The sequence below is a fragment of the Hirundo rustica genome, chromosome 2 (assembly GCF_015227805.2).
Source record: "Hirundo rustica isolate bHirRus1 chromosome 2, bHirRus1.pri.v3, whole genome shotgun sequence".
Taxonomy (NCBI): Eukaryota; Metazoa; Chordata; class Aves; order Passeriformes; family Hirundinidae; genus Hirundo; species Hirundo rustica.
The window spans coordinates 90,797,372-90,822,971 of NC_053451.1; the positions used below are offsets into that span (position 1 = coordinate 90,797,372).

Here is a 25,600-nt window from a genome sequence, read left to right on the forward strand (position 1 = left end):
ATTTTTTATTCTATATTTAGCCAATCAGGTAGAAACAGGAATTTCGTTCAATAGTGTTGGCCCTATACTAAGCCAGAATTGATGTGCAAAGGCAAATGCAAATTCATAGACAAATTTTACGTATATAGCTCTATCTGTTCTAGCTAAGAATTTCTAGGAAGGCATTATTATTTTTGTTATGACTAGAATTTAACTAACTTTGCAAAAGGCAATGTTTCTGAACTTTAAACTAGGCCTTAGGGCTTCTCTTGCTAGCTTGCATTTCTACCTCATGTCTGTGTGGATTTATGTATTTTAGATTTTCTGAAGGTTCTAATTCAATCCTCACATTTCTGGGCACTCCTTGGCCCGTGTGGATTTGGCCCAGGGAGATTCACACTCCAGCATCACTTGTTTGTTCTTTTTTTTTTTTTTTTTTCTTCCACTTCTAAAATCACATGTCTGGGGGGTGATGTGGAAAGCAGATCTGATTCCCCTCTCAGCAGTATCGACAGCGCAGTGTACGTGTACGTTGATGTCACTTAGTGGGAAATCCAGTAAGCTATTTACAGGGCAATCCATTGCCTACCCCAGGCACTGAAAAACCATGACACAAGAATGAGCACCAGGCATTTGCCATGGGCACAATGGAGAAAAAATATGGACAAAAGTGTAGTTTTTTTGTTTAATTTCTTGCTCTTATCCATGTATCTGCTTTGTAATTTCAAACCATACGTGGAAAGTGCAAGGTTTGGAAGCTAATGGGAAATGGAGATGCTGATCAACAAGCATGTAATGGGTACTATAAGGAGCAAATTAAATATTGTGAGATCTGCTATGGAAGTATGAGCTGTTGGGTCTTGATCTGGGGAAGCAGCAGGAATGGAGCTAGAGGAGAAAGAGCATGGTCTGTTCCCAGAGTAAATTATTTTACCCTGGTGCTCATCCTTGATTGCAGCTCTGTTAAGTAGGTCACTGCAGTGGAAATTGTACATGTCACTGAGTTGGGGAAATGGATGGATTTTTAAAATTTGCTGCCATTACTCACCACGTTGTCATGGTTTGACAGGCTCATGGTTATACATTTAAGCAAACAGAGTAAGTGACACAGGGACAGGATCTACTTTCACAGCTGAACTCTCAGTAAACTTTGCAGGCAAGGTGAAAAAAGGATGCTTAAATATATAATGAAATTATTAAGCATTAGATTTTAATTTAGGAAAAATACAATATTTTTAAGGCCCTCCCATAGGGACCACATAGACAGGAGGTGATATGCCATCCTAAGATTAAGTTTGTCTTGCTGTTTTGACCATCTCACATGTAATCTCTCAACAGTGCCTTATTAAACATTTCAAATCTCTGGGCAGATGAAAACTTTCAGAAAACTATATCGTGTTTTCCCAAGATACTTGTACTAATGTAAACTTCCCAAACGTGTAGGACAGGCAGAATTTGAGCCCAGATGACTTCTGCAGTTCATTCTTAGAATCACCGCTCTATGCCATGTCATATCAGGATTAAATATTAAATAGATTGATACATATGAGAAAGACAAAGCTGTCTCTGGCTCCAGAAATCCAAAACTAGATTCTAATGCTGGAAAAGTTCCAAAGTGCTAGTAGTACACTACTAGCAGGGAATTTTTTGTGCCTGTTGAACTGTTAGGTCTCGTTTTCAGGTGTCTGCTGGTTGTTTTCTCTTTCTTAACCTTTATGATGGTTAAAATACCTGGCAGCTTGCCCAAGAAGTTGTTCCCAATATCTCATTGTAAAAAATAAATTCTGATTAGTGTTGTGTAAGAGAACATCACTATTCTAGAGGAGCCAGCGATGCCAGTGTCATACGAAAGCTGTGTGATTCGACATCTGCATCTTCCCACACAGCATCCTGTCAGTCCTGGCTGCAGCAGAGGGCTACACTCCTGTCTGAGCTGAAGCAAGGCATGTAGATGTGCCCTAATGTCCATTGATAACTCAAGGTCATACCTAAATGGGGACTTCAATCTTTTTAGAAACCCTGTACTCAACTTTGTGTAGATAATCTTTTCAGTCATATTAAAGCAGCTATCGATTTATTCACTTGTAAACTGCCAGAGAACACAATGAATGAGAAAATGGAGCTGCTCATTATTTTGCTTATGAGTTCAGCTGCCTCATGATCTTGAACAAATCATTTTCTTAGTATTTTACCTTGATTTTGTATGGTGTGTCTTAGACTCACTACATTGGTACTTGTGTTTAGAGTACAGACTTCCAACATACTGGAAACTATCTGTTTATGATATGCAGTTGAGGTCTCAGATGTAAGAAATCACTCTTGTGTGGAAAGATACTTTTTTTTTTCCCCCACAAAAAAGACATGATCTGACTTGACTTGATCCTGTAAGAACTCATCCGATGTTTTCTGAGCTTTGATGTAGCAAGTACTCATCTCTCAGTGCAAAAACACTTTTAGCAGCTCCTCATCTGCCCACTGATCATTGATTGCTCCTTTTCCAGGAGTTGGGCTTGGAATGGTATTAAAGGTAATATTTTGATAAATAAAGCTGGTAGCAAGCACAACTCATCAGTGGTGCTTAGGAAAACATAGTTCTGCAGCAGACCTTGAAAACATTCTCTATTTGAAGTGCATAAACTCTGCCTGCAGTCATTGTGACCTATGCATGCTTTCCTCAGTAATTGCTCAGTATCAGAAATAATCTGCTGGTTCAAATAGAGGGAGGAAAAAAACTCTGTTTACAGACCCTAAAAAAAAAAAAAAAAAAAAAGTCCTACTTTTTTACTATTACTTTGAATATAATTCATGAAATCAGAGATGTCACTCTGGTAGACACTTTAGCACCTTCTTGAGCTAAGAGATGGATTTGCCTTGGTAAAGTCGAAGTACAGCAGAGGTATTCTGTACACACCAAGATGTGTGCTGAGCTGGAGAGGAAGCACTGTGCAGCCCCTTGCTCAAGCCCTTCTCTCTTCTCCCTGTGGAATGGGGAGCAGAATCAAAGCAAATATTTTTTGTTGCGATAAAACAGTTTAATAATTGAAGATAAAGTAGAATACACTAGTAATGGTAAATAATAACTACGATGACAATATAAGGGGGGAAAAATTGGTGCACATTGCCATTTCTCACCACCTACTGACCAATGTCAGACCCTTACAGCTGCCCTTCTGGGTAACTCCTCTCAGCTTATATATTTGGCATGTTGTTCTATGGTCTGGAATATCCCTTTGGTTAGGTCACCTGTTCCAGCTATGCTCCCTCAAATTTCTTTTGTATACCTCCTCACTGTCAGACCAAGAGACAAGGGAAAAAAAAGGGCCCTTGACCTAGGATAAACCTGATTTAGCAAAACTCCCAAAATATCAGTGTGTTATCAGTGTGTTATCAACACCATTCTCATTCTGAACAGAAAACATAGCACGGTGATAGCTACTGAGAAGAAATTAACTCTACCCTAGCCGAAAAGCAGCACAGTGTCATTCAAGGTACCCATTTATAAGGTGTTACAGACTACAGATGTTGATGCTAACATTGTTAAGATCCTGTGGTATGCAGTAGGTGTCTGTATTAGCAGCCATGGTTGCTTCTCCTTTCCCTCATCTGGGTAGCTCCAGCTGGGCCCCATCTCCACACAGAGTGCAGTAGGACTCTGGAGTGTGCCAGAACCTCCCCACTTCCCTCCTCCTCCCCTCTCTCATCTTTCATCACTGTAGAAATTCAAACAACGGCTCTCAAGGAGCTGGAGAGTGCTCTGAAAACGTCCTCAGGTACCCTCAGTCTGCACCAGCGGCTACATGTAGATGGGAACATTTTTTCCCTTAGCTGCTATCCTGAATGTTTTGTGCCATGCTTTGTTGTCCATTTTCCTAACGCCTGTACAAAAGAAAACAGAAAAAAACATGCAGAAATAATAACAGTGAAGGAGGGACAACAGTTTGTGTGTGTGTCCCGGAGAACAGGGACAGATGAACAGAAGAATTGTTAGGAAATTGATCACCCCTTTCACATTTCTTGTGTACAGATGTCAGCTGTCAATGCAAGAAAGGTTCTGCCTATGCCCGAGGTCTGTTTCTGTGCATGTGCAAGTGACCACAGGTTTCTGCCTGTGTTTGATCCTTTCCAATTGGGCAGCCATGCCTGCAGCACAGTCATATACTTTTGGTTCTATGTTACGGTCACACATTGCGGAATGCAGGAGACTTTATGCAGAGAAATACACAAAAAACATCAGTTCACATGGACGCTTCAGATAGGAGTTTGAAGGCAAAGACCACGTTGGATTTCTTGCAGAATTATCCTGATGGTGAATTAAGTCTAAAAGGGTCATGGCTGTAAGTCCTGCTGGAGATGATGAAACAGCATTTTCTGTCAGAGTTCAAGTTTAATCGTTGACATTTCCAGGCTCTTTTCCCTAATCCTGGGTCATGGCATTAACCCAGACAAAGCTATGTCTGATGTTGGCTTTCTTTTAATCTATGAAAAGGTGGAAACCAGCTCTGTTGGTAGTCAGGCCACATGCATGTGAAAAAATAAGTAATATTTTATTTTACTATACCCATTGAGGGTTTTTTTTTGTTTAACAAAATAAAATAGTGCCCAGAAAATAAGCAATATTCAATCAACCCTCCCCAACTTATTATATATTATTTTTTAACTATGTGCTTAATAATCTCTAGGAACTGTTAAGATCATCCACATGCTGACACATCTGAACAGAATTTGGTATTTTTTGGGAAACTTTTAAAAGCTTCCTTTGTAGCCCCAGAAATATGCCAGAGTGAACATTATCTTTGGCTGTTCACACCCAAGTTATATGTCTAGTGACAGGTTTTTAACTTATGACCTTTCTTTTCTGTCTTTTTTTATTTTTAGGAAGCATTTAAGCAGAGTCTTCCAGTCCAGTAAGCAAATGAAACTTACAGACTTTTCAGTGATAAAAAGGATACAGAACCATTGGCATAGTTCCAGATAATGACACAGTAACTATAAATTTCTTTTTTTCCCCTCAGCTGTGGTAAATCCTTCATACTTAAAAGTAATCATTAGGGTTTGTATTCTTTCCCTTTTGCTTGGGGCTTTTTTATATTAGTGTTTCTGTTACATTTCTAATTTTAAAAAAGTGTATTAAGTGAGAAAATAATTTTGTTAAATCAGCGTGCTGGCACTAAAGAAGAAAAATATGTTTCTTTGAAAGATAAAACTATTTTGTTTGCATCTGTGATTTTCTACATGTCAACACTGAGAAACTGTTTCTGAAACCCAAGATTCAGTAATGTCAATAAACTACAGGCTCTACTGATTTGCAGACCACTTAATTGCTTCTGTGAATTTCTCAGCTAATATGATGCACTTTATAAATAATCCAAATGCTTCCCAATACTGGGAGATTTGTGGATTTGATTTTGTTATGGGTTGTTTGGGGTTTTTTTTAAAACGAACTCAAAATTACCTGTGTCTGCTATAGACTTTCCCGTAATTGACATAGGCAGGATGAACATTCGGGATCTGCAGACGGCAAATGTAAGGGAGCACCACTGAGTAGGCATTTCATCCCCAGGACATTTCCCCAATCCCATTTCTGTGAGCTGTCCCTGTGCTTTCCCTCCTGAGCAGCATGGGACCCTCTCTCCCCTCCATGCTGGGCTGGCCCAATGAGGATCGGGGGTGCAATCAGAGGATTACCCCATGCAAGGGTCAAACCTCAGGTTCCTGGGGCTGCTTGACTCCCCAGGCATCCCTCTGTGGTCTGGAGGGTAATGCCTCTAATCAAGGTCACCTGGGTACACCTTTTCTACTACTGTGCCAGACTTCACCTGCTTCAGCTGAAGGTTTCTCGTGCCAGAAATAGTTCTCTGGACTATTTCAACCAACAATTCTTCCCAGCATGTTGTAAAATTATGTTACTTCTCCTCTTTGTAGTTTCTTAAGCCTGTTTCACAGAAGATGCTGATATGATGGAAGTAGTTTCATCCTGTGGGCAGATTCAAATTTCTGCTGTTTGGTAAGAAAGTGTAGCAGCCACAAAGCAGAAGGCTAGTGACTCGCTGGGATAAGATGGCAATCTTTACATCTATTTCACAGTGTTTTATTAGAGGCAGACATTCACCACCTGTTAATTTTCTAGTGTTGTTTTTCAGTTATATCTTCTATTGTTTCTTTCCCCTGCTCCTATTTTTTATTGTTTCTATTGGTTTCACTAATGCAATTAAGAGCAGCAGTAGTACTTAACTACAGCAAGATGGAGTCAAAGTCAACAGGTGTCTTGGATTATGTAACCTAAGAATGTGTATTCTGTTTTATCTGTTGAAAGCTGTTTTTTGGGAAATGTTTTAGCCTTCTCTTGCTCCTCCAGGGGGGAGGGGGGTGGATGCCTTCTGATAACAGCCCAGGCATTAAAACCAGCTGGGGCAGTGCTTCTTATATCTTTCACCACCCCTCCATCCCCCAGGGGGACATCTTCTGATAATGGGCCATTAGGGCCCACCAATGACATGACACATTCCATCATCCCATTGGGAGATGCTCCACCCAGTGGGGGAGGAGCCAGCTGTTCCCAGTTAGATAAAAACTGGGACTGATTGTAGTAATTTGGAGGGAAGGGGGTTTATGTTCTCCATTCCAAGGGAGGCTCTAGCTTTCCTTGGCAGAAAACTGTCTTTCAAAACCAAGATAACAGGCTTCGGATGAATCAAAAGAAGGTAACTTCTTTATGTTGACTTATTTTTGTAGAGATTTTTAACAGTAAAATGTGTTCAGGACCAAGTGACTGTCAGGAAACCAAGGATCAAAAAGATGACTTGATTATAAAAAATTTCATAAAGAATATATCATCTTTACAAATCAACAACAATGTAAAACTTTGCTTAGATTAGGACTTTGGTAGTTTCTAAAATTCAAACCCATTAGTTAATTCACATAAATGGCCTTTTTTGCTTAATATCTAAGTGTTGTCTGAGTCTAGTACTGACCTCTGAGTACTGGAATAGCACATTAACAGCTGGCAAGATTTTCCTTCAGCTAAGAAATGGCATGAATTTTACAAAACCAAAATAATCCCATTTTACTTGACCTTATGAGAATTTTAGGATGTGCAGTGGTTAGTCTTAATCCTTATGTGCATGTGCACACTGAAGCATTTTTTTTTGCCAGAATTAGAATTTGGGAGTTATTTGTGTTCTGCATTCAGGCTGTTTGTGGAGTTCCCAGGGACCTCTTTAGAGCGACTGTTTAATCACCCTAATGAAGTTTGGCAAGCTGTTAGGGCGCTGTGCAGCCAGCAGCCCAGGGCAGAGCAGGGTGGGCACTGCTCTCCCCTTCACTGCTGGCAGTGCATGGGAGGCTGATGGCCATCCCTGTGGCTCATCTGTCTGCTTCACTGTGAATTCAGCAGGAGTTAATTAGAAAGAGTTCTAGGGCAGGAGAAAATACGGTAGTGTTGATAAGCTTCAAATTCTGCCTCTCAGTGAAAGAGTGGAGTATGTACATGGCATTTGTGTGTATATTACCTATATGTTCTGTACACTGACTGTAGTGTACCAAGTAACTCTGTGCAATTCTTTGTAACAAATCACAGCAGTTTGCCCTAATTTATCCAAACTTTGAAATTTTACTCTGTTTTTAAACTGCTCAATTTTCAGAGAAAACACCTGTGGCAGTGCAAGAGGGCAAACACCCAGCAGTGGTGGCATGAGTTTGTTGAGGGTTACTTTGCTATGTACTTCTTAAATTGAAAATGTCTTTCTATTTAATATCCTTGAGAGAGGCAAAGATCACATGATCACATCACAGGAGTAGGATGAAAGGCTGCCAGATAAATACGCCAGTCAGGATTTAAACAGACTTTTTCTAATGGGTAGAAAGCAGGTTATGAGGCAAGACAAAGCCTTAGCTTAATATTCTTTGAGATAAGAGCAGTAGACATATCAACATCTGTTTTGCTTCATGAAACAGTTTTTCTCTATTGGTCAGTGCGCCAAGGGGTGTTTAATAAGGAATTTGAGAAAGAGTAGGAGTTTTACAAGGTAATACCTTTTCTAGAGTTGTGGGCACCCAGACCTTTGGAAAAGAAATACTGATATCAGGTACAAGAAGGTATTAACCTCTCACTGTCCTGTAATTGTTTTTTCTTATTTCAATAACTAAGTTATGCCTTGCAAAGTGTTGCTTGCGTAGATATCAAGTATATGCCATTCAAAGTATTTTTCCTAGCTATTCTTCTAGAACACTAAACTTAAAGCTGGGATAATTTTCAGCATCCAGTGATATCTTTCCAATACGTCATACCACAGCCTGTGATTTGTGATGTAGGAACATGTATCTTCCTTGAAGCAGTACTTTTGAATCTAATATGTCTTCCTGCATTTATCTCCCATTCCACTTGCTCTCAGGAAACCTGTGAAATTTTGGCATGCACAATATAATATATTAAGGAATTCCACTTATTAACTATGTACCATGCAAAGAGAAGTACCTTCTCCAGTTTGTTTATTCTGAGTCTGCAACCTGATGATTTAATTTGAAAACCTACTTATTGTAGGAAACACTAAATAATCTTTCCCTGTCCACCTTTTCTCTTTCTTTTGTCTGTTTTCTAATATGTCCTGATGTTTGCTTTTCTAAATGCTGCTGAGCATTGCTGCTTAGTAGAAGTGGTTTGTGTAAAGTTCTCTGTCATAACTGTCTTTGCAGAGCAGTAAGTTCGAAACAATTGCTATGTATTTAAAGCCAGGTCTGTTTTCCTCCACATATGGCTGTTTACATCAGTATTGCATCTCATCTGCTCAATGGCTCCGTTTTATGTGGTGGTGCTGCAGTACTTCACAGTCAGGTTTTGTTGATTTTGAGTTATTCTTTGTAGTATGAGCAGAAAACTTGTCATTTTTCCCCATCTTTTCTAGATGATTTATTAATGTGATAAATAGCCCAGGGCCTAGCACAGATCCTTGGGGAACTTTGCTGCCCACAGTTTCTACTAAGAAAACTAATTTTTTTTTTTTTTTTTTAATTATTATTTCCTACCTCTGTTTAATTATTTATTCACATGAATATTTCTGTTATTGCATGACATCTTACTGCCTTAAAAGCCTTTGGGCTAGTCAAAGTTGTTTGAAAATCCAAGTAGGTTTTATCCAAATAGGCATCAACCCTATCTGCATGGTGGTGTCAAGGACCTCTGATGGATTAAGTAAGGTATGGCTTCCCTCCGTGATAGCCATGCTGGCCCCAACATGTCATACCTCCACTACTATACTTTTTAGTGCAATTTCCACCCATCTGTCCAGCGCTGCAGATTGGACTTACTGGTTGCGTGAAAATGTACTGCAAAGGATTTCAGTTTGCATCAGTTATATTTTTTAAACTGACTTAGTAAAAGATCTCTTCTTTGAGGTCCTTTGAAGGGGTCAAGGAATGGGGAATACTGCTTTTCCTTGTTGCACAGGTGAACTTTGATAGAGACAGGAGAAGCCTTGTCTGGTGTTTCATCTCACCTTCACACCATGTGAGATTGTGGAGTTGTAAAACCGCACAGGAAATTCCTGGCTCAAAGGCAGTGTAAAGTCTGGTCATCATATTTTGAGGCTGCATTAATAGTATCAGATATGACTCTTTATTGACCAGTTAATATCTAATAAGAACAAAAACCAGTTTGGCCACTAGACAAGAAAAACTTGACTCAGAAGAGATAGTATTTGTAGTGTGTTCCCCCCCTAGGAATGATTACTGCCAAAGAAACCCCTCAGATTATAGAAAACCTCTAGAAATATACTCTTTATTATTAAAAATAAGCAGTTGAATTCAGTGAAGAAGGAGGAGCTCATTGGAAGGACGTTGGCTGTATGCTCTGGTGGATGCTTGTCTCGTTGGTTAGCAGGTGCTAACACTGTCATTTCACCTCTTAGCTTATTTGGTGTCATTTCCCACATACAAAAAGCCCTGAGACTGCACATTATGTATTACAGCAGTGCACATCCTCAGCATGAAGGAAGGTCCTGGGGATGCCCCCACGTTTCAAAAGGAGCAGTCCTGGCAGGAGATGGAGGAGCCTGCAGGTGGGCATGGGGATGCAGCAGTGAACCTGACTGCCCTGAGAGCATCCTCCTGATACTGCACATCCATTTCTGCACACGCGCCCCAGAGATTTCTCCCGAGATGTTGCTGTACAGGAGCTCCATCTAGTGCTGATATTTCCTATTCTGATTCCCTAAGGTGGCAGAATAAACATACTGATATGGAGGCAGCCAAGTCAGGGAGCTGAATTTGCCAGAGCCAGCCTGCTTTCCAGAATACAAAGAGGTCCTGCAGCATATATGGAAAGTGAGACCGAAGTGAATGTTCAAGGATGTTTTTGTACTGTGCTGGTATCATTGAGATAAATGAGAAAAAAGGGATTTTTTGCACTGTTTATGCCACTGAGAGTTTGTTGTTAGGATGGATAGTCATATTAATAACATTGCAGAAAAATATAGTAGTACTCAGTGATGCACATTAAGTCACCAGATACAGCTAGGAATTAAGACCACCTTTAAAGCACAAAACAAACACCCTTAAAAAGTCAGCAAAGGAGGGGGAATGAGGAAAACCCAAGATATTTATTTCCAATAAAAAGCAATACATGTTGTCTGTATTGAAGATACTACCAAACACAAAGTAATGGGTGTGTTGAACAAAGGATGAAACACTAAAATAACCATTGAGAAAAGAGCGAGAAAGATTTATTGAACAGGACCAGTAATGCTTGTTGTCATATTTCTCTCAGCAGGGTTGGATCCAACCAATCAATCCAGTGATTTCCTTCAAGTGCAGAGTTAAACTGTGACTCCTGTTAGAGTTAAGCAGGAAGATAAGTCTTTGGAGAAGAGAATGATTGCCTGTTCTAATGGACTCATAATTTCAAGTCATCTTAGCAAAAGAGAATATATAATTACAAGCATTAGATAAATGGCAATTGGTGGATTTATTTCTATTCAAAGTAAATGGTTGATATCTGAGGTAGCCTGTATTTGGAAAACGGTTGTAACTGCTAATGCTCAACAAATGATTGTGAGAAATATTTTCTCAATCTCAAATAAGTAGAAATTCTTTTAATGCATTAAAAATTAAAAGGAACTTGTAATTGTGCTCTGATCACTAATTTGCAGGAGCAACTAGAATAGGAGTCACCAAATTAAAGAAAATTTGATTTTTTTGGACTTTTTTTTTAATGTTTGTCATAGAAATATTTAATAGGCATATCCAAGTAAAGCTGTGAGTGTTTTGGAGGCACACCCCATTCTCAGCCACTTCTGTCAGTTTTTGAGGCATCCATCCACTCCTCTGCAGTTCCCATCCTTTGTATTTGCCCTGAACTTATCAGTTGTCATATTCATGTTGTGGTTTTGCTATATCATAAAACGTTCTGCTGTGATTTCTTTATTCACTGAACTTCAGGCAAGTCAGGCTAGTACTGGTTGGTTGTCCACCAAGACCAGAGCTCGTTTTGAGTCCATTCATCTTAACTCTAAAACATCCTCCAGGTTCAGCAGGCTTTCTTTCTAACTCTGGAAAGGTTTGGCATCTTCTGCCAAAATGTGCTGGCGGTTAGATGTGGGCTCATAAAATATGTGTCTTTTTTTTTTTTTTTTTGTTTGGGACAGAAAAGGAGAAAGTGGACAAAATTCTGGAGCTTTAGTGAAGGAGCAGTAGCCGTATATGTCTGCCACTCTGCAGACCGGTTTGAATCCCTTCCGAATATTCATTTGTATTTCTGATTTCAAAAAATGAAGAGGGAAAAAAAAAACCAACCCAAAAAAACAAACTGAAACCTTTGATAATAATATTCTGTGAAATATTCACAATCTCTGCATGTGTTTCTCTCTCAGATTTGCTCATTTTATGGTGCCTTCCCATTAATTCTACTAGCAAAAGTTGCTATCTGACTGTGTTCTATCAATTTAACTAAATTGCTTTCATTCCAGGCTGCCTATCCCAGATTTCACAGACCAATCAACATTCTCATGGCCACTTTTTGGCAATTTCAGTATCATGAAAAAAGAGATGTAACCTGCAGAACCTCACTGGAGACTGTGTATGACATAGATTTTTCCCTAGCAATGCAATGTCTATTATGAGACTCAGAGCTAGAAGGCAAAATGAAATTTTAATTTTTATTTAAACAATTAACAATTTTTTTCTTTTTTTTCCTCTTTGATTACTTAGGGGTTTTTAATATTTTACTAAAGTGCATATGTGTCCTGGTTTAGGGCAAATTTAGGAGGAAACCTCTGAAGGGGTCCCTCTAGGAAGCAAATTCAAGTGGCCACTCTTCCCGCCTGTTTGGGAGACATAAATCTTCTCTGAGAAAAGTGGAAGAAACTGCTTATTTAACAAGCAAAGCATTCACAAACATGAGGAAATGAATAATATTAAGCAGTGGAACCTCTCATTGTACTGAAGAGATGGCAAATCCAGAGAGAGCCCTTTTGTGGTTCAGAGTATTTTTTGTTAATGTGTCCTCTGTTTTCTCTGTCTCTCTGGGGCTCTGGTCTGCTGTCCTGGCCTCAGTGTGGCTTGGAAGGTCCCTGGATAATAGTCCTGGTGCTTCCAGACCGAACAATGGCTGAACAGTTCCAAAAGAACCTTCTGGCCTCAGCTTATGACAGAAAAACCAATGAAAACAGAGAGGGAAAACTCCCTGTCTGTCTGCAGAGCAGAGAACTCAGGGAGCACTGCTTATCTCTGCGTTTTGAATACAGCTGCAAAAAAATTCCACTGCTTTTCCTTCTCCCCCCCTTTGCTCTCAGATCTAGTCTTAAAGGTGCAGAACTATGAATGGGGATACAATTCAGCATCATATAGTCACCCCAGGCATGAGAAATAGTATGAGAAACAATATGCTATGAGAAAACCAGGTCAACAAATCAGTGAGTCAGCTTTTGAAAATTGCTGCTTTTATCATTATAATAATCTTACCTCCTCACCTGCAAAGAAATCTCTGATGGCAGCAACTACTGGAGTCAGTACCACTGTATTTTTGTGAAGAAATATATTGGTTTTATTGGAAGCAGAGTCTGATAGTTTTACTTTACTTACCAGTATTATCATTAATTGGTATATAAAGAATTGAAACAGAAGCGATGCTAGAATGGATTGCTCTTATGAAGTCTCTGATGCTGTGGCAGTTAAGTAAGACACTTTGGCCCAGAGCAACAAAATTGCTCCTGAAGAACAAACAACCCCTAGAAAAAGACTGGGTTTATTTTTACTTCTTGCTGCTTCTAAACCTCTCTTGTGAATACTAGACCTTGTGAATTGTATTTCATGCATAGTCCCTGGCAGAAGATACTAAGATATGTTTTCAGAAAGGCTTCTAAGGAAACATAGAAGTACAAATATTTTGGAAATGTCATGACTTTTAAGTTGCTTAAAGTGTTTGTTTCATTTTCATGTGTGGAGTGTTTTATTTCTGTAGAGAACTATCAGAAATGCTCTCATTTATATTCAGGAAAGTTATTTCCCTTGAAAACAGTACGGAGTCACTGATCAAACTATAACTCGATAACATTCACAATTTGAATGTAGCCCATTCAGTAGCACAACTTGTAATTAAACTCAAAACTTGAAATTTGAAGTATTAAGAGGTTTCATTTGAAGAGAGCCATTTCTCACTGCTGTTCTTCTGTGTTTAAGTCATTGGGCAAGCACGATGAAAGAAACAGCAGAAGAGTACCTCAGCGCAGGATCCCAATATTCCCTACTTGGGGTGTGTCTCCATCTAACCTCTTCCATCTTATTGTGCCATGGGGCTTTTTAGTGTATTTTTCAGCTAATGGGACAGCAGATTTAGCTGCTGAAAACTGAGAGATTAGAAAGAAGGGAATATAGCTGTGTTAGGAGACATTTCTGAGAGACCTACCTGTTGCTCCTGTTAGGTATTTACCAGCACAGCATTTGTAAGTGAAGGCCAGAGCATGCCTCTTCCATTCCTGCTGATGTCCTTCCAGCACGGTGCTCTTCCATGCTCACTGCCTTTCCAAGTTCGCTGTTCACCATGGCCTGACTTCAAAAGGAAAGGTGAAACTGTTAGTGGATCCCAGCCTGCCAGCTGCTGATTGACATTCCTCTTGCACTTCCAGCTGCATGGTGTCCTTCCCAGGTGTCCTGGTTGTGGGGAGGGGGCAAAGCTCAGCACTGTTTGGATGTGGCCAGGTTGCTATTCTGTAACACGCACATCATCGCTGCAGGCATGGTTTCAGGGGCAAAGAAAAGGTGAGTGTATCCCTGGAAGTGTGTCATTTTGTCCCACTCTTCTCTGGGGGGGATTGCTGGGATCAGCCCCATGGGCCCTGTCCTCTGTCACCACTGTCTGTCCCCTTCCCAGCTCCTCCAAGACATAGCTTGGAGACATGGTTCTGAAAGAGTGGCAGCCTTGGCTCCGAGACATTAGGCTGAAAAGCAGCACTGGCACAGGAAGCATCTTCAGGGAAGAGAGGGATGGAGGGGGAGTCTGCTCCCAGCCAAGCTGAGCCAAAGAAGCAGAGTGGAGAAGGGTGGAATAGTTTAAAGTGGCCATGCCACATGGAATTGAACCAGTGGAGCACAGCAATCCGGAAAAAAACAGGCGTCACAGCACAGACTATCCAGATTTTGGGGAATTTGTCCATCACGGTTTTCATTGTCTCAGGCCTGGGAACAGGAGCACTGACTGCAAGAAATGCCCACCATCTTTCCTTCATCTGGAGAAATCATGTGGCGCTGGGCATGGGCCACCACCCAGCTTTGTCCTGGCAGCCACGCAGAACGAAGCTGAGGTGATGAACAATTCCTTGTGTGTAAAGCACCTCTTTTTTATACTTTTGTTGCTAATATTGCTGCTGTTACTGTGCTTTTTTTATTCCATTGCTGTTTGCTTTCAATAAATTATTATCTCAACTTATAGTCCCTGCCTTTGTCCCTCTTTTGCCAGAAGGGCAGGGGGAAGAGAAGTGTCTTATTTAGAGATTTCATTTCTGGCTGGTGTTAAATTGCCACACAAGGATATTTTGTGAAAGCGGCCCCCCAGGAGTGGGTATTACATGCACGCACACATGTGAATGGAGTGTTGGTAATGCATGAAGCATCATCGTTTTCTCTTCATTCAGCAACACGTTTAAGCAGCAGTGGTGGGAGTCGCTGTTGGTCAGCCTCTGCCACGGGCAGGCCCCTTGAGTGATTAAAGGGTCCTGTAGATGCCATCTGGGAACTTAACATCGCTTACTGTCCCCTCGATTTCCCCTCTGTGTTGTGCACATGGCTGGCAGATGGTCTGATGCACCCCCAGGGGTGCTCAGCTTGCACCATCCTGCCATGGGGCTCAGCAGCAGAGCAGCCAGGCACGCCCTGGCTCCATGCCCTGCACCAGGCTCTCGGCTGCCTTCTGCCCTGTCTCTGTTTCAGCAGTTGGGTTTGGGCTGGATGTGGGCTGCAGTGGTACTGGGACATGTATGGACTTGCTGTGGGGTTGCTGAGGTCGGTGCAGATGATGCAGGGAGGGAAAGGTGTTGTAAAGGCCTGGAGACAGCACAGCAGAAGAGTAAGAACAGCTTGTGCAGGTAACAGAGAGTTCTGTTTCCAGCAGTAAAAGGTATTGACTCAGCCAGGCCTGAAGGATTGTATGCTGGTAATAACAGTGTGATAACTCATGGGTGGAGGATTCTGCACCCACTGAGAGGAGCATGACCTCAAGGAAATGCCAACAGGGAACAGCAGTCTTGCGTCAGATATACAAGGTTTATGAGGGCAAGATTTGTAAGCAATGAAGGATTTCATGACGGTGGACTCCTGAAGTGCCTAAAAGCTCTATCCAAAATCCAATTTGTTGCCAGGAAGGTACATGCAAGCAAGGGGTTTTATGAATTAATAGCTGGAGTCTTATGTTCTCTCTGTTGCAGAAAAAAATTCTAGACAAGACCTCTTAAGCACAGACCCTGTGGGTGTGAGAGTGTGAGTGAGTGAAAACTATGAGACAATGCCTGTGAGCAGGTAAAATCAAACTTCATGGAGGTTGGGTATGGGAAGTCTATCTTGGGGTTTTGCACGCCCTTGGATTCAGTTTTTCTCCATTAATTTCTTGTTGAAGAAGATGCTATAGCATCCCTCCATTCTCAGTCTGCCTAGGGTTACCTGTGTTTTCATTGCCCCTGGTCCTTGATAGCTGGAACATAGTGCAGGATATCCCTTTCAACATGCTCCAGGAGGCCCCAGAACTCTAACCATGATGTAGTGCAATGACCTTCAGGCCATTTAGGAGGGCAAATATGTCAAAATGCCGATCCAGTGTAAGTTGAATTCTTGTAATTCTCAGTTTTTCATAGCCTCCAGACCATGGGTGAGGTGCATCCCTTCCCAATTACTACATCAGTGAGCAGCATAAACCATGAAAAACTAATAAGAAAACGTAACGCTTTTAGCTAGAACTCATGGGAACAAAGTGTAATGATTTGCTGTGCCTTTCACAGAGTACTCTGTGCTGTGCTGCCAGGGAGAAATGTACAGATCCTTAAATACAAGTAAATAATAGATAATGTCTCAGATGATAGCCCTATAAATAGATGTCTGTCCTGGTTTATGACGTGAAATTTAATTTCTTGCACTCTACTCACTGCACCTAATTGCTGTGTAGCAAGGCTTATGTTAGTTTCAAAGTCACTTATTTCCATGGTTAACTTTTGAATAATTATCTATTCCTGTAATGCAATCTGCAGTGAAAATTTTGACATTTTTTCAGTACTGTTCAGTGAGAATCTCATTTTTGTTCCTATATATGCATGAAATGTTGGGGGAGCAAATTACATTTCTCACTGTGATTGACTCCTGTGGAGTTATTTGTCTAGGTACCAGCTTGAGGCTCTAAATATTTGTTCCATTTAGAACAAATTCCATTTAGCAAATTCCATTTAGATTTGCAATTTGTGAACCTAATTTTGTTGCAGTTCTAGAAAAAAATTATTCATTTGAAATTAATATACACAGTCTACACAGCCATAAATGTTACTACTCACTAAGAATGAAACATTGGCATAAAGAATTATAATTATTTTCTTCTTTTTATAGCTTACATTAATTTTTTTAATTTGTTTTTTGGTTATTAAGGGCTGTGGAGATTGAGCTCAAGTCTTTTCTTCAGAGACAATCCTAGAGCATTTAATTGCTTTTTGTTTTTAAGCTGAGGTTCTCACGAGTTCCTCTGACTGCAACAGACAGTGCATGAAATAGAATACCAGCTAATTTCTAACATTTCTAACAAAGGTCACAGCAGTTAAAGGCACCTGGCATTAAGAGAACTCTGTATGCAAAGCTAGGAGGCATAAAGAAAACTGGGAGGATTTATGCTGCTTTAGCCAGAACAGATTACAAGAAGGGCATGAGGAAATGCTGAGGAAAGTACAAGCCTGTTTGTCTAAAATCAGAACCTGGAAAAACTATGGAGAGGATCACACTGGGTGCTATAGAAAAGTATGCAAAGGACAAAGCAATCATCAGTTTTTTGCTGGTAGCTCATTCACTGCAAGCTGACAGGCCATGTACACCTGATCCTCATATTTTATTTCCAGCCAGTGCCAAATTAAGTGCTGAACACAAAGCCAGGTTTTGCTTTTTTAATGAAATTATATTGTTTCAGTCCAACAAAACTATTATAATTGATGAAAGGATAGCGGTGTGTTTCTAGGATTCAGTTATTGAACTAATAAAAAGATGAGATTAAAAGAACCTGTTTGGCTGGAGTTCTTTGTTAATTAAAAAGCTGAGTTATATTCTTAGCAATCAGGGACATTGGATCTGCTCTGCCTCGAGATTGCCCTTGAGCAAGGTTACTTTTGATGTGGTGTGGTTTTACCAGTCTTTGCTCCTGTGTTAAGGTGAAAGGCTGTCCTTAGGCTCATCCATATGCTCCAGTGTTCGGGGCATGTCTTGTGACTTGCATACATCGCCCAATATCACACAAAGCAGAATGAGAGAGGGTTGCAGTGGCCTCTGTTGTTCCTGTTTCTTCCTCACCTGGGTAATAGGTATTTTAATTACTCTCAGCAAATTCCCAAGTGTACCTCACTGTTGGAAAAAGCTATGTGTTAAATTTTTTTTCTGATTTTGAATTTATATTTTTGTCTTTCAAAGCACCAGTTCGACGGTTTCAAAGTAATTGTAATTTTTCTGAAAAGTTAGCTGGGCTTACTAAGTTTGAACCATATAAAGAATGTTGAATTCTTTTATCTCTTATGAACAACCTCTTCAGTGTACTCATTTTCCTTTGTCTTGAAAGTACTAGAAGGCAATGCATAGTGGTATTAATAGTAGTGCTGTTAAAAAGTTCGAACTTTGAAGTCTCTATTGTGCCAAATCCAAAAGTAATGGCATTTTTTCCTGAACTTTTAAGGTCTGGGATTCCATAAATTACAATTCTTGTCCTCCAGAGAAAAGTGTAGTTTGTGTCATGTTCGTGGAACTCAATAATAAGGTGAGCGAAGATGAATTGGCTCCTGCCAAGATGTCCAGTTAAGCACAGGGAATTTTCTTCTTTATAGAGAAGAAAATTATTTTCTATAATTTAAAGGCAACTTTTGTGCTTTTGTCTGGTTGCTAGCATTTGATTTATTCTTGACTGACCTCACCATAATCCTAATTTAATATCTGAACATTAATTCTATGCCAGTGTGAGACAGAACTTTTCTACATCTGAAAGCAAGTAACCTTGCATTCACGGTCAGTTGTCTTCAGAGCCATGACATAAAGCCATCCATCATAAACAGCAGTGTGAGAAAAGCTAAGCATCTTCCTTAGGCAACAGGTGACGATAAGAGGAAGTGTAAATGTATGCCATAAATCATGACAATACACACCAGAAGGAGCTGCTGGGCAGTAGCACAGCCACAGCGATGAGCAGGCAGAGCTGGCAGCCAGGCTGCACCTGAGAGCCCAGCAGTGAAAGCAGCAATCCAGGACACAGGACCCTGAGCCAGGGAAATCTAAGCATCTTATCTGGGTTTTCTAGGCAGCCCCACACAGGCAGAAATGTAGGATATCCTCAACAAAAGTACAGCTCACTTGCCATATCATCAAAGTAGGGAAAATGCAGTCTCAATTGCCACCGGAGGTACAGCAAGAGCAATAGATTCTTGCTGTAGAGCACCCAGCTGGGAAAGGAGAGATTTCTTGTTCCTGAGACAGTTTTCTGTTAGTTCATGATTGTCTAATCTACAGAAATAGATCTGTAACACCTGACAGAAGCCTAATTTTTACTAGATATAAAATCTGGATTTTTGCCTTAGGTACCTACATAAGCTAAATGTTTTTGATAGAGAGGAGCTCTTTAGTCAAGCAGATAAAAACATGGAAAGCAGCAATGCTAAGAAAGTGAAGATAATTAAGTGTGGGCTGGGAGCATCAAGAGAGCAGTAGAGTCTGTGCTCTTGAGACAAGGGCTTTCAAGAGCAGTGTTATGTGGAAAATCAGATTAGATGAGGGATGATGAGAAAGTCTCCCGTCTCTAAAATAGCCTAGCCTTAAAGCAAGTTTATAAGTCAGCTGAATTTAGTGGACCTATTACAGCTGTAAATGTATCTGCTCTTTAGGACTGACTTCTCAGTAATGCACAGAAAATAATTTAGTAGACTCTTGTAACAAGAAAGACATTTTCTCCTTCAAAAGTTGCCTTCTCCTCGCGCCCTTTTTCTTTCTTTTCCCCTGAGAAATAAGGCACTGCTTGCATTTCCCGAGGATCCTTTGCTGTACCCAGCTCTGCACAGAAGTAACAGCTAATTGTTGTCAGGATGACAGAAATAGCTGTGCCTGCATCCAGTTAACTCAGAAATGAGTCACTGAATTGTAAGGAAAAGTGGAGCAAAATGTTGTGCCTGGGGAGTTGCTGTGCCCTGTGTGGGTCTGTGTGGGTTTTTTTTCCCCAGGTAAAGGATAGGGTAGCGCTACTCCCAAAGGAAGTCTCTGACACTTCTATTTGCCTAGCCTGGGAAGGAGCTGTAGGAGAAGCTGACTATTAAATGGTGAAAATGGATTACAGCTATGGATTCCTGTGAAGAACACCTTTTCTTTTAACCCATTTGCTGGGAGTAGGTACCACTCAGAATCAGAGAATTTTGGCAGGCTATAAATCTCAGTGCTAGTTGATTTTTGCTAAGAGCAAAGATCAAGAAAAAACTCGTGGAAAGAGCTGACATTGATCTATTCAGGTTTCTCATCTTATAGGAGCAAAAGAAGGGGACTGGAGAACGTTGGAAAATATGGTTTTAAAGCTCTTCAAGCAAGTTCCTACCGTCATAAATCCTGGAAGTGGTATCCATTGTTGTGTCACTAAGAATTGCAAGGGAGCTGCACATAGAGCAAAACTATGAGAAATAACAAAACCCTCTCCACTGAGTCTTGACTAAGAACCTGCCGTGGAAAACCATAGAATTTTGTAGAGGTGGTTGGGTCCTAAACCTTAAAAAGGAGAATGGAAATATCCTACAAGCCAAATCTTAAAGCCTTCCTCTGCAAAATATAATGGGTTTATGACACCTAGGGCTTAATATTAGCCTAAATCACTTTTAAACCTGATTGTGGAATACATATGCAAATAAAGTTGCAACTTGCCATGTCTGAGTCATGTGGTTGCCTGTTTTTTCCATATATGAATGATCAGAAATGAAGGCTCCTCTAGCTGATGAGGAGAGCAAAAGAAGCAAAAGCTTCTTTCACTTTGGGGCTCTCAGTCTTGAATATATGGGTTTTTTGGGGGGCTTGCGTTTTTTTGTTGTTGTTGTGGGTTTTTTTGTTGTTGGTGGTGGGGTTTTTGTTTGTTTTTTTGTTTGGTTTGTTTGTTTGTTTGTTGGTTTTTTTTTTTCTTTTTTCTTTTTTCTTTTTTATTTTTTCTTTTTTATTTTTTATTTTTTATTTTTTCTTTTTTCTTTTTTGTGGGTTTTTTTTTTTTTTTTTTTTTTTTCCTTTTGGCCTATAAAAGTCAATGCACTATTTGAAAATGCTCATGGATTTTAAAAATTGAATAATTCTTATCAAGCAAATCTTTCACCATTTTATTAGCTCAGATAGAAAATTGATTTCCCCTGACTAATACTAAAACAGATAAAGTTGAAAACCTGACTAGAAGATGAATATCTCTCAAGTATAAAAATCTTCCAATGTAAGATAAATCTGAGTTAAATGAAATTTGACATGATGAACAGTGCAACCAGGACCAGTGAGGATTAACATATAGAGAGTAATGGAAATAGTTTTCACTGTTGCTTCAAATATATAATAGCCAAAAAATCATCTCTTTTCTTGGGATTTGGAGTGGATACATGCAAAATAATGGAAGTAAGCATTTGTGATGCTTGGTTCATTGCAGGTGTCGTGTCCCTGATCTCCCTGGCCGTGCTGTCCTACGAGCGCTACAGCACTCTCACCCTGTGCCACAAGCGCAGCGATGATTTCCGCAAGGCTCTGCTGGCGGTTGGTGGCTCTTGGATTTATTCCCTGGTCTGGACCGTGCCACCTCTGCTCGGTTGGAGCAGTTATGGGCTAGAAGGTGCAGGCACAAGCTGTTCAGTACGCTGGTCCTCAGAGTCTGCTGAGTCCACATCCTACATCATCTGTCTCTTCATCTTCTGCTTGGTTGTCCCGGTGATGGTCATGGTGTACTGCTACGGGCGCCTCCTGTACGCGGTTAAACAGGTAAGCAGCTCCCTGCTCTCGCAGTGCAGCCTGCCCTGAGGCATGTTCCGCATTTCTCTTTTATCAAATTTGGATGTACTGATGGTAGAGAGCAAATCAGCAAGCCAAAATAAAATTGAAAAGACCATAGAAATCCTCAAGGAAGGAGCTTGAGGTCTTTGCCAATCTTTTTAATTCTCCTGAAACTCAGTCAAAACAAAGAGATAACATCATACAGATACTGATTTTGTGGCTGATAATACTGTGGAAAACAGTGTATGGGAAAACCAGCATATCAGAGTGAAGTTTACATTTGTAATGAAGTAAAAAATACATGTTTACCTGTTTATGAGTTCGATATCCATGAAAATCATTTTTCCTGGTCTTGGAGTATAACATTTAATAATTTATGCTTCTTAATCTCTGGAATCTTAACTCTACAGTAATGTAATTCTACTGTGATATACTGAGTTATCCCAAGGATCATCTTGTCCTTGTAATTCTAGATCACATTTAAGTTTTTCTTCTAGCTACAACCACCATTACTACTACTGCTACTACTGTTACTACTACTACTACTACTACTACTACAGTGATACTTCTCTCAGTGGTTTAAGGTGCACTGCATATATTCCAAAATGAAACAAAAGGCCCTGAAAAGGGTGTGGTATTGTGAAGTTTGAATACTCTTGGGGCAGTAATGAAAGGGTTTAATGATGAATAATGAGAGGAATTAATGCATAGCTGTTCTCTAAAAAGAAATTCTCTAAAATGTTCAGATGAATTAACTAAGGGTGTTAAAGGGGAAAAAAGCAGTAAATCCCTGAATTGAGGCTCTCCTACAGAATTAAAGTGAATGTAGTTTGCTTTGATTAGTCATAAGGAATTAAGTTTTATTGTTTTACACAATTTGTCAAAACTTTGAAAACACTTAAAGCCCAAATGGGAAATCTTCTCTTCTTTGAATATTGAGTGGGCCAACCCCTTTGATGAATCACACATTAGTACTCTTCTTAAAAGCTGTGCAATATTAATATGGAAAAAAAATGCCTGTGATTGTAAACCATTCAAGTGAAGTATCAGTCCATATCTGATCTCTGGACAGCAGTTTCTTTTGCCATGACCTCAAAGTAAGCAGCATGATCATGGAATATGTGGCACTAAAAACATTCAGAAGATACATGTTTCTTAAAATTTTGGCTTCCCTTTCCTTCAGCCCTCATTGCCCTTGGCTGACAACAGTCATCATCCACAATATTCAAATACCTGTATGCATGAAGCTTCTGCAGCACATACTTTAACCTCTAGTGCTAGATGTAGACTCTTGTTATTCTAGTCACTTTTTTTTTTTTTTTTTTTCTTTAAATTCAGTTATATCAAGGGCATTCATAATCTCACTGATCTGACTGATGGATCTCAAGAAGTTGTGGCAAATATACTAAGGGAACAAAATATTATAGAAATGGTATGTGCACTCTATAGCCATTTTGTATTTGGTCATGAAGACTTGGGTAGACTGGGCAGAAGATTAGGTTGATTGATTAGTCAGCTGTCCAGAGGGAAAAAAAGAGGGAAGGGAGAGCATTTTCCACAATCCTCTCTCCTCCGTTCTCCTCATGCCTTCCAGAGTGATCTGCAAGCCTGTGGGGTGCTGAGGTAAGAGGAACCCGAGAAATTTTGTAAATGGTGGAAATGAAAGAAAATTGCACCCAATCTTGCATAACCTATTGGAGGGACATTATTGGGGAACTAATACTTCTTAAATGAAAGGGAACTTCAGTGGGGATTAAACTATATCTTTAAAGTTGTTATAACTAGGGGTCCTAGGAACTGCCTGTGTATTTGCGAAGTCTTGAATAGCTAAACCCTAAATTTTTACACAAAATGTCTAATGGTTTCCTGGTGTTTGTAAAAGATTTTCTTGATGAGTTATATTCACCAAAGATAATCTCAATCAGAAAACTCACCAGCCCTCAGGTTTCTGTGATGTACCAGGAACTATTTTCACCACCATAATCCTAAAACCTTGCATTTCATAATTTTTTTGTGACATATATATAAATTTCTAATGCACATATCATGACACAGTCACTGAAGTACAGGCTTCTTTCCCTTCGGTCTGAGGTCCTTTAAGTGTTCTGTAATAAACAGGATGGTTCATGAAATGCTAAAGTATGTCACATTTCAAACTAGAGGAAGAGATGAGCAATATGCAAATGAACATATAGTAGTTCCTATATAAAACTACAAAGAGCAGGTAGGATAATTTTAAAAAGGTCAAGAGAGTTACATTCATTGTAATGCTGTTACTTTCTGGTGTGGGAAAAAAAATTAATTATCTTGCTATTTTCTGGCCTTGTAGATTAAAGTCTTTCTGTAACTCTCCGTGTTATGTATTTGAAGTAATGTGGGAACAGGGCAAAGATATTAAGTTCATTATCCCAAATTCACCTCCTTGCTACATCTTCTGACTGGATTTCATAATTTTGTCAGTTCTACAAATTTTTTTTATGTTAGAGCATCATAGCAACAATGGTATTGCGTCCTGAAATCAAGAGTGCAAAAGTTATGCCATTATTAATAGTGCAGTGTAAATTTATTGAGGTGGAAGAAATATCTTAAGGCATTTGGGATAACTAATGCAAGAATTGGCATGGTGCCTTCCTTTTTTCTTTGTGCAGCTAGTGATTATAGGTCTGCCTTTCTCTTCTCTAAATTTGGTCAGGTGTTGTAGCATTCTGCCACTTGAAATATTAATAGATCCCATTAAGTCATCTGTAATCTCTGTAGCTGTAAAAAGGATCTCAGTAATACAGGTTTTATGAAATACCATCTTTTCAAGGAATTAGAAGTCAATATCATCCTTTTTATAAATTATGCTAATAGCAAATGCCATTAAACAGCATTAAAACAAAATTCCACTTCTCTCCAGAGATCTTGCCATTTATCATGCTTGAAGACCCTTAGGAATGACTTTTTTTTTTTTTTTTTTTTTTTTTTTCCTTTTTTTTTTTTTTTTTTTAATTTATGGGCATTTTTTCCAGGCTGGCTGTATCTGGATGGTTGAGTCTGATCAAAGGGGCAAAGTTTTCCCCCTCACAAAATTTTATTCATGCACATTCTATAGCACAAGGGAAGGAAAAGGAGGATGGGTTATTTTTCCTTGTACAATCACATTATTTTTTTTCATTTTCTGGCTTATGATGCTTCTCTGTGACTCTACTCTTTCATTCCCTGTGGAAAAATGTTCTTTGTGAAGTCAGCGTCAGTTGTTTACACTTTGAAAAGTGGGCTCCCAAATGGGGAATTACAGAGATTAGCATTGTGATCACTGTAGCACAAAAGACACAGCGTGATTAAAATCCTCCACTGAGGGGCCCAGAGAACTCATGTGAACCAACCTAATGAAAATCAGCAAAACTTTTTAAAAAAGAGATCTCTTCAGCCTCCTGTATCTCCTACTTAAATGCAAAAATCCTGCCCAAGGACAAGAAGAGTCCCAGAAGGATGTTTCAAGAAAAGTTTTCAGTTTGGTTTTATAAAAGACTCTCATCTCCTTGTCGTGCCTGAACAAAGCTTGACAACTTTTCATGAAACGTAGCTAGGGCATGGAAAACTATAAAAGGGACTGTAAGCAGAGCGCAAAGACTTAAACATGCTGTTTTTACTCTTCAAGAGACTGTGTGCTGAAGTGGGCAAAGAGCCTGTGTTTTATGGGGTTCTGGAATAGATTTACAACGTGACCTGATGGTCCTATCGAGTAATGTGTGAGTTTTTCATTTGTTTGGTTGTTGTTGTTGGTTTTGTGTGTGTGTGTTTTCTTGTTTTTTTTGGGTTTTTGTTTTGGTTTGTTTTTTTTGCAGGGGTTGTTTGTTTGTTTGTTTGTTTCCCCCTGTCATTATTCCAGTTCTAATTTGAGTTTGTCTTTGAAAAACAAAAAAAAAAGAAAACAGAAAAA

General features: G+C 39.7%; 1 protein-coding gene and 1 long non-coding RNA gene across 2 annotated transcripts in view; both read left to right on the forward strand.

The window, feature by feature from the left end:
- The window catches only part of LOC120749241 (pinopsin-like), an 85,400-nt gene that overhangs the window by 8,783 nt on the left and 51,017 nt on the right, over positions 1 to 25,600 (forward strand). Inside the window, exon 3 of the mRNA XM_040056470.1 lies at positions 21,338 to 21,663. Within this exon, the coding sequence (XP_039912404.1) occupies positions 21,338 to 21,663 (326 nt within the window). The remainder of the gene's footprint in view (positions 1 to 21,337; positions 21,664 to 25,600) is intronic.
- LOC120749242 (uncharacterized) lies at positions 6,559 to 14,858 on the forward strand. Its single transcript, XR_005699591.2, has 3 exons — positions 6,559 to 6,680; positions 14,094 to 14,226; positions 14,339 to 14,858. It is a non-coding gene; the product is annotated as an uncharacterized LOC120749242 (long non-coding RNA).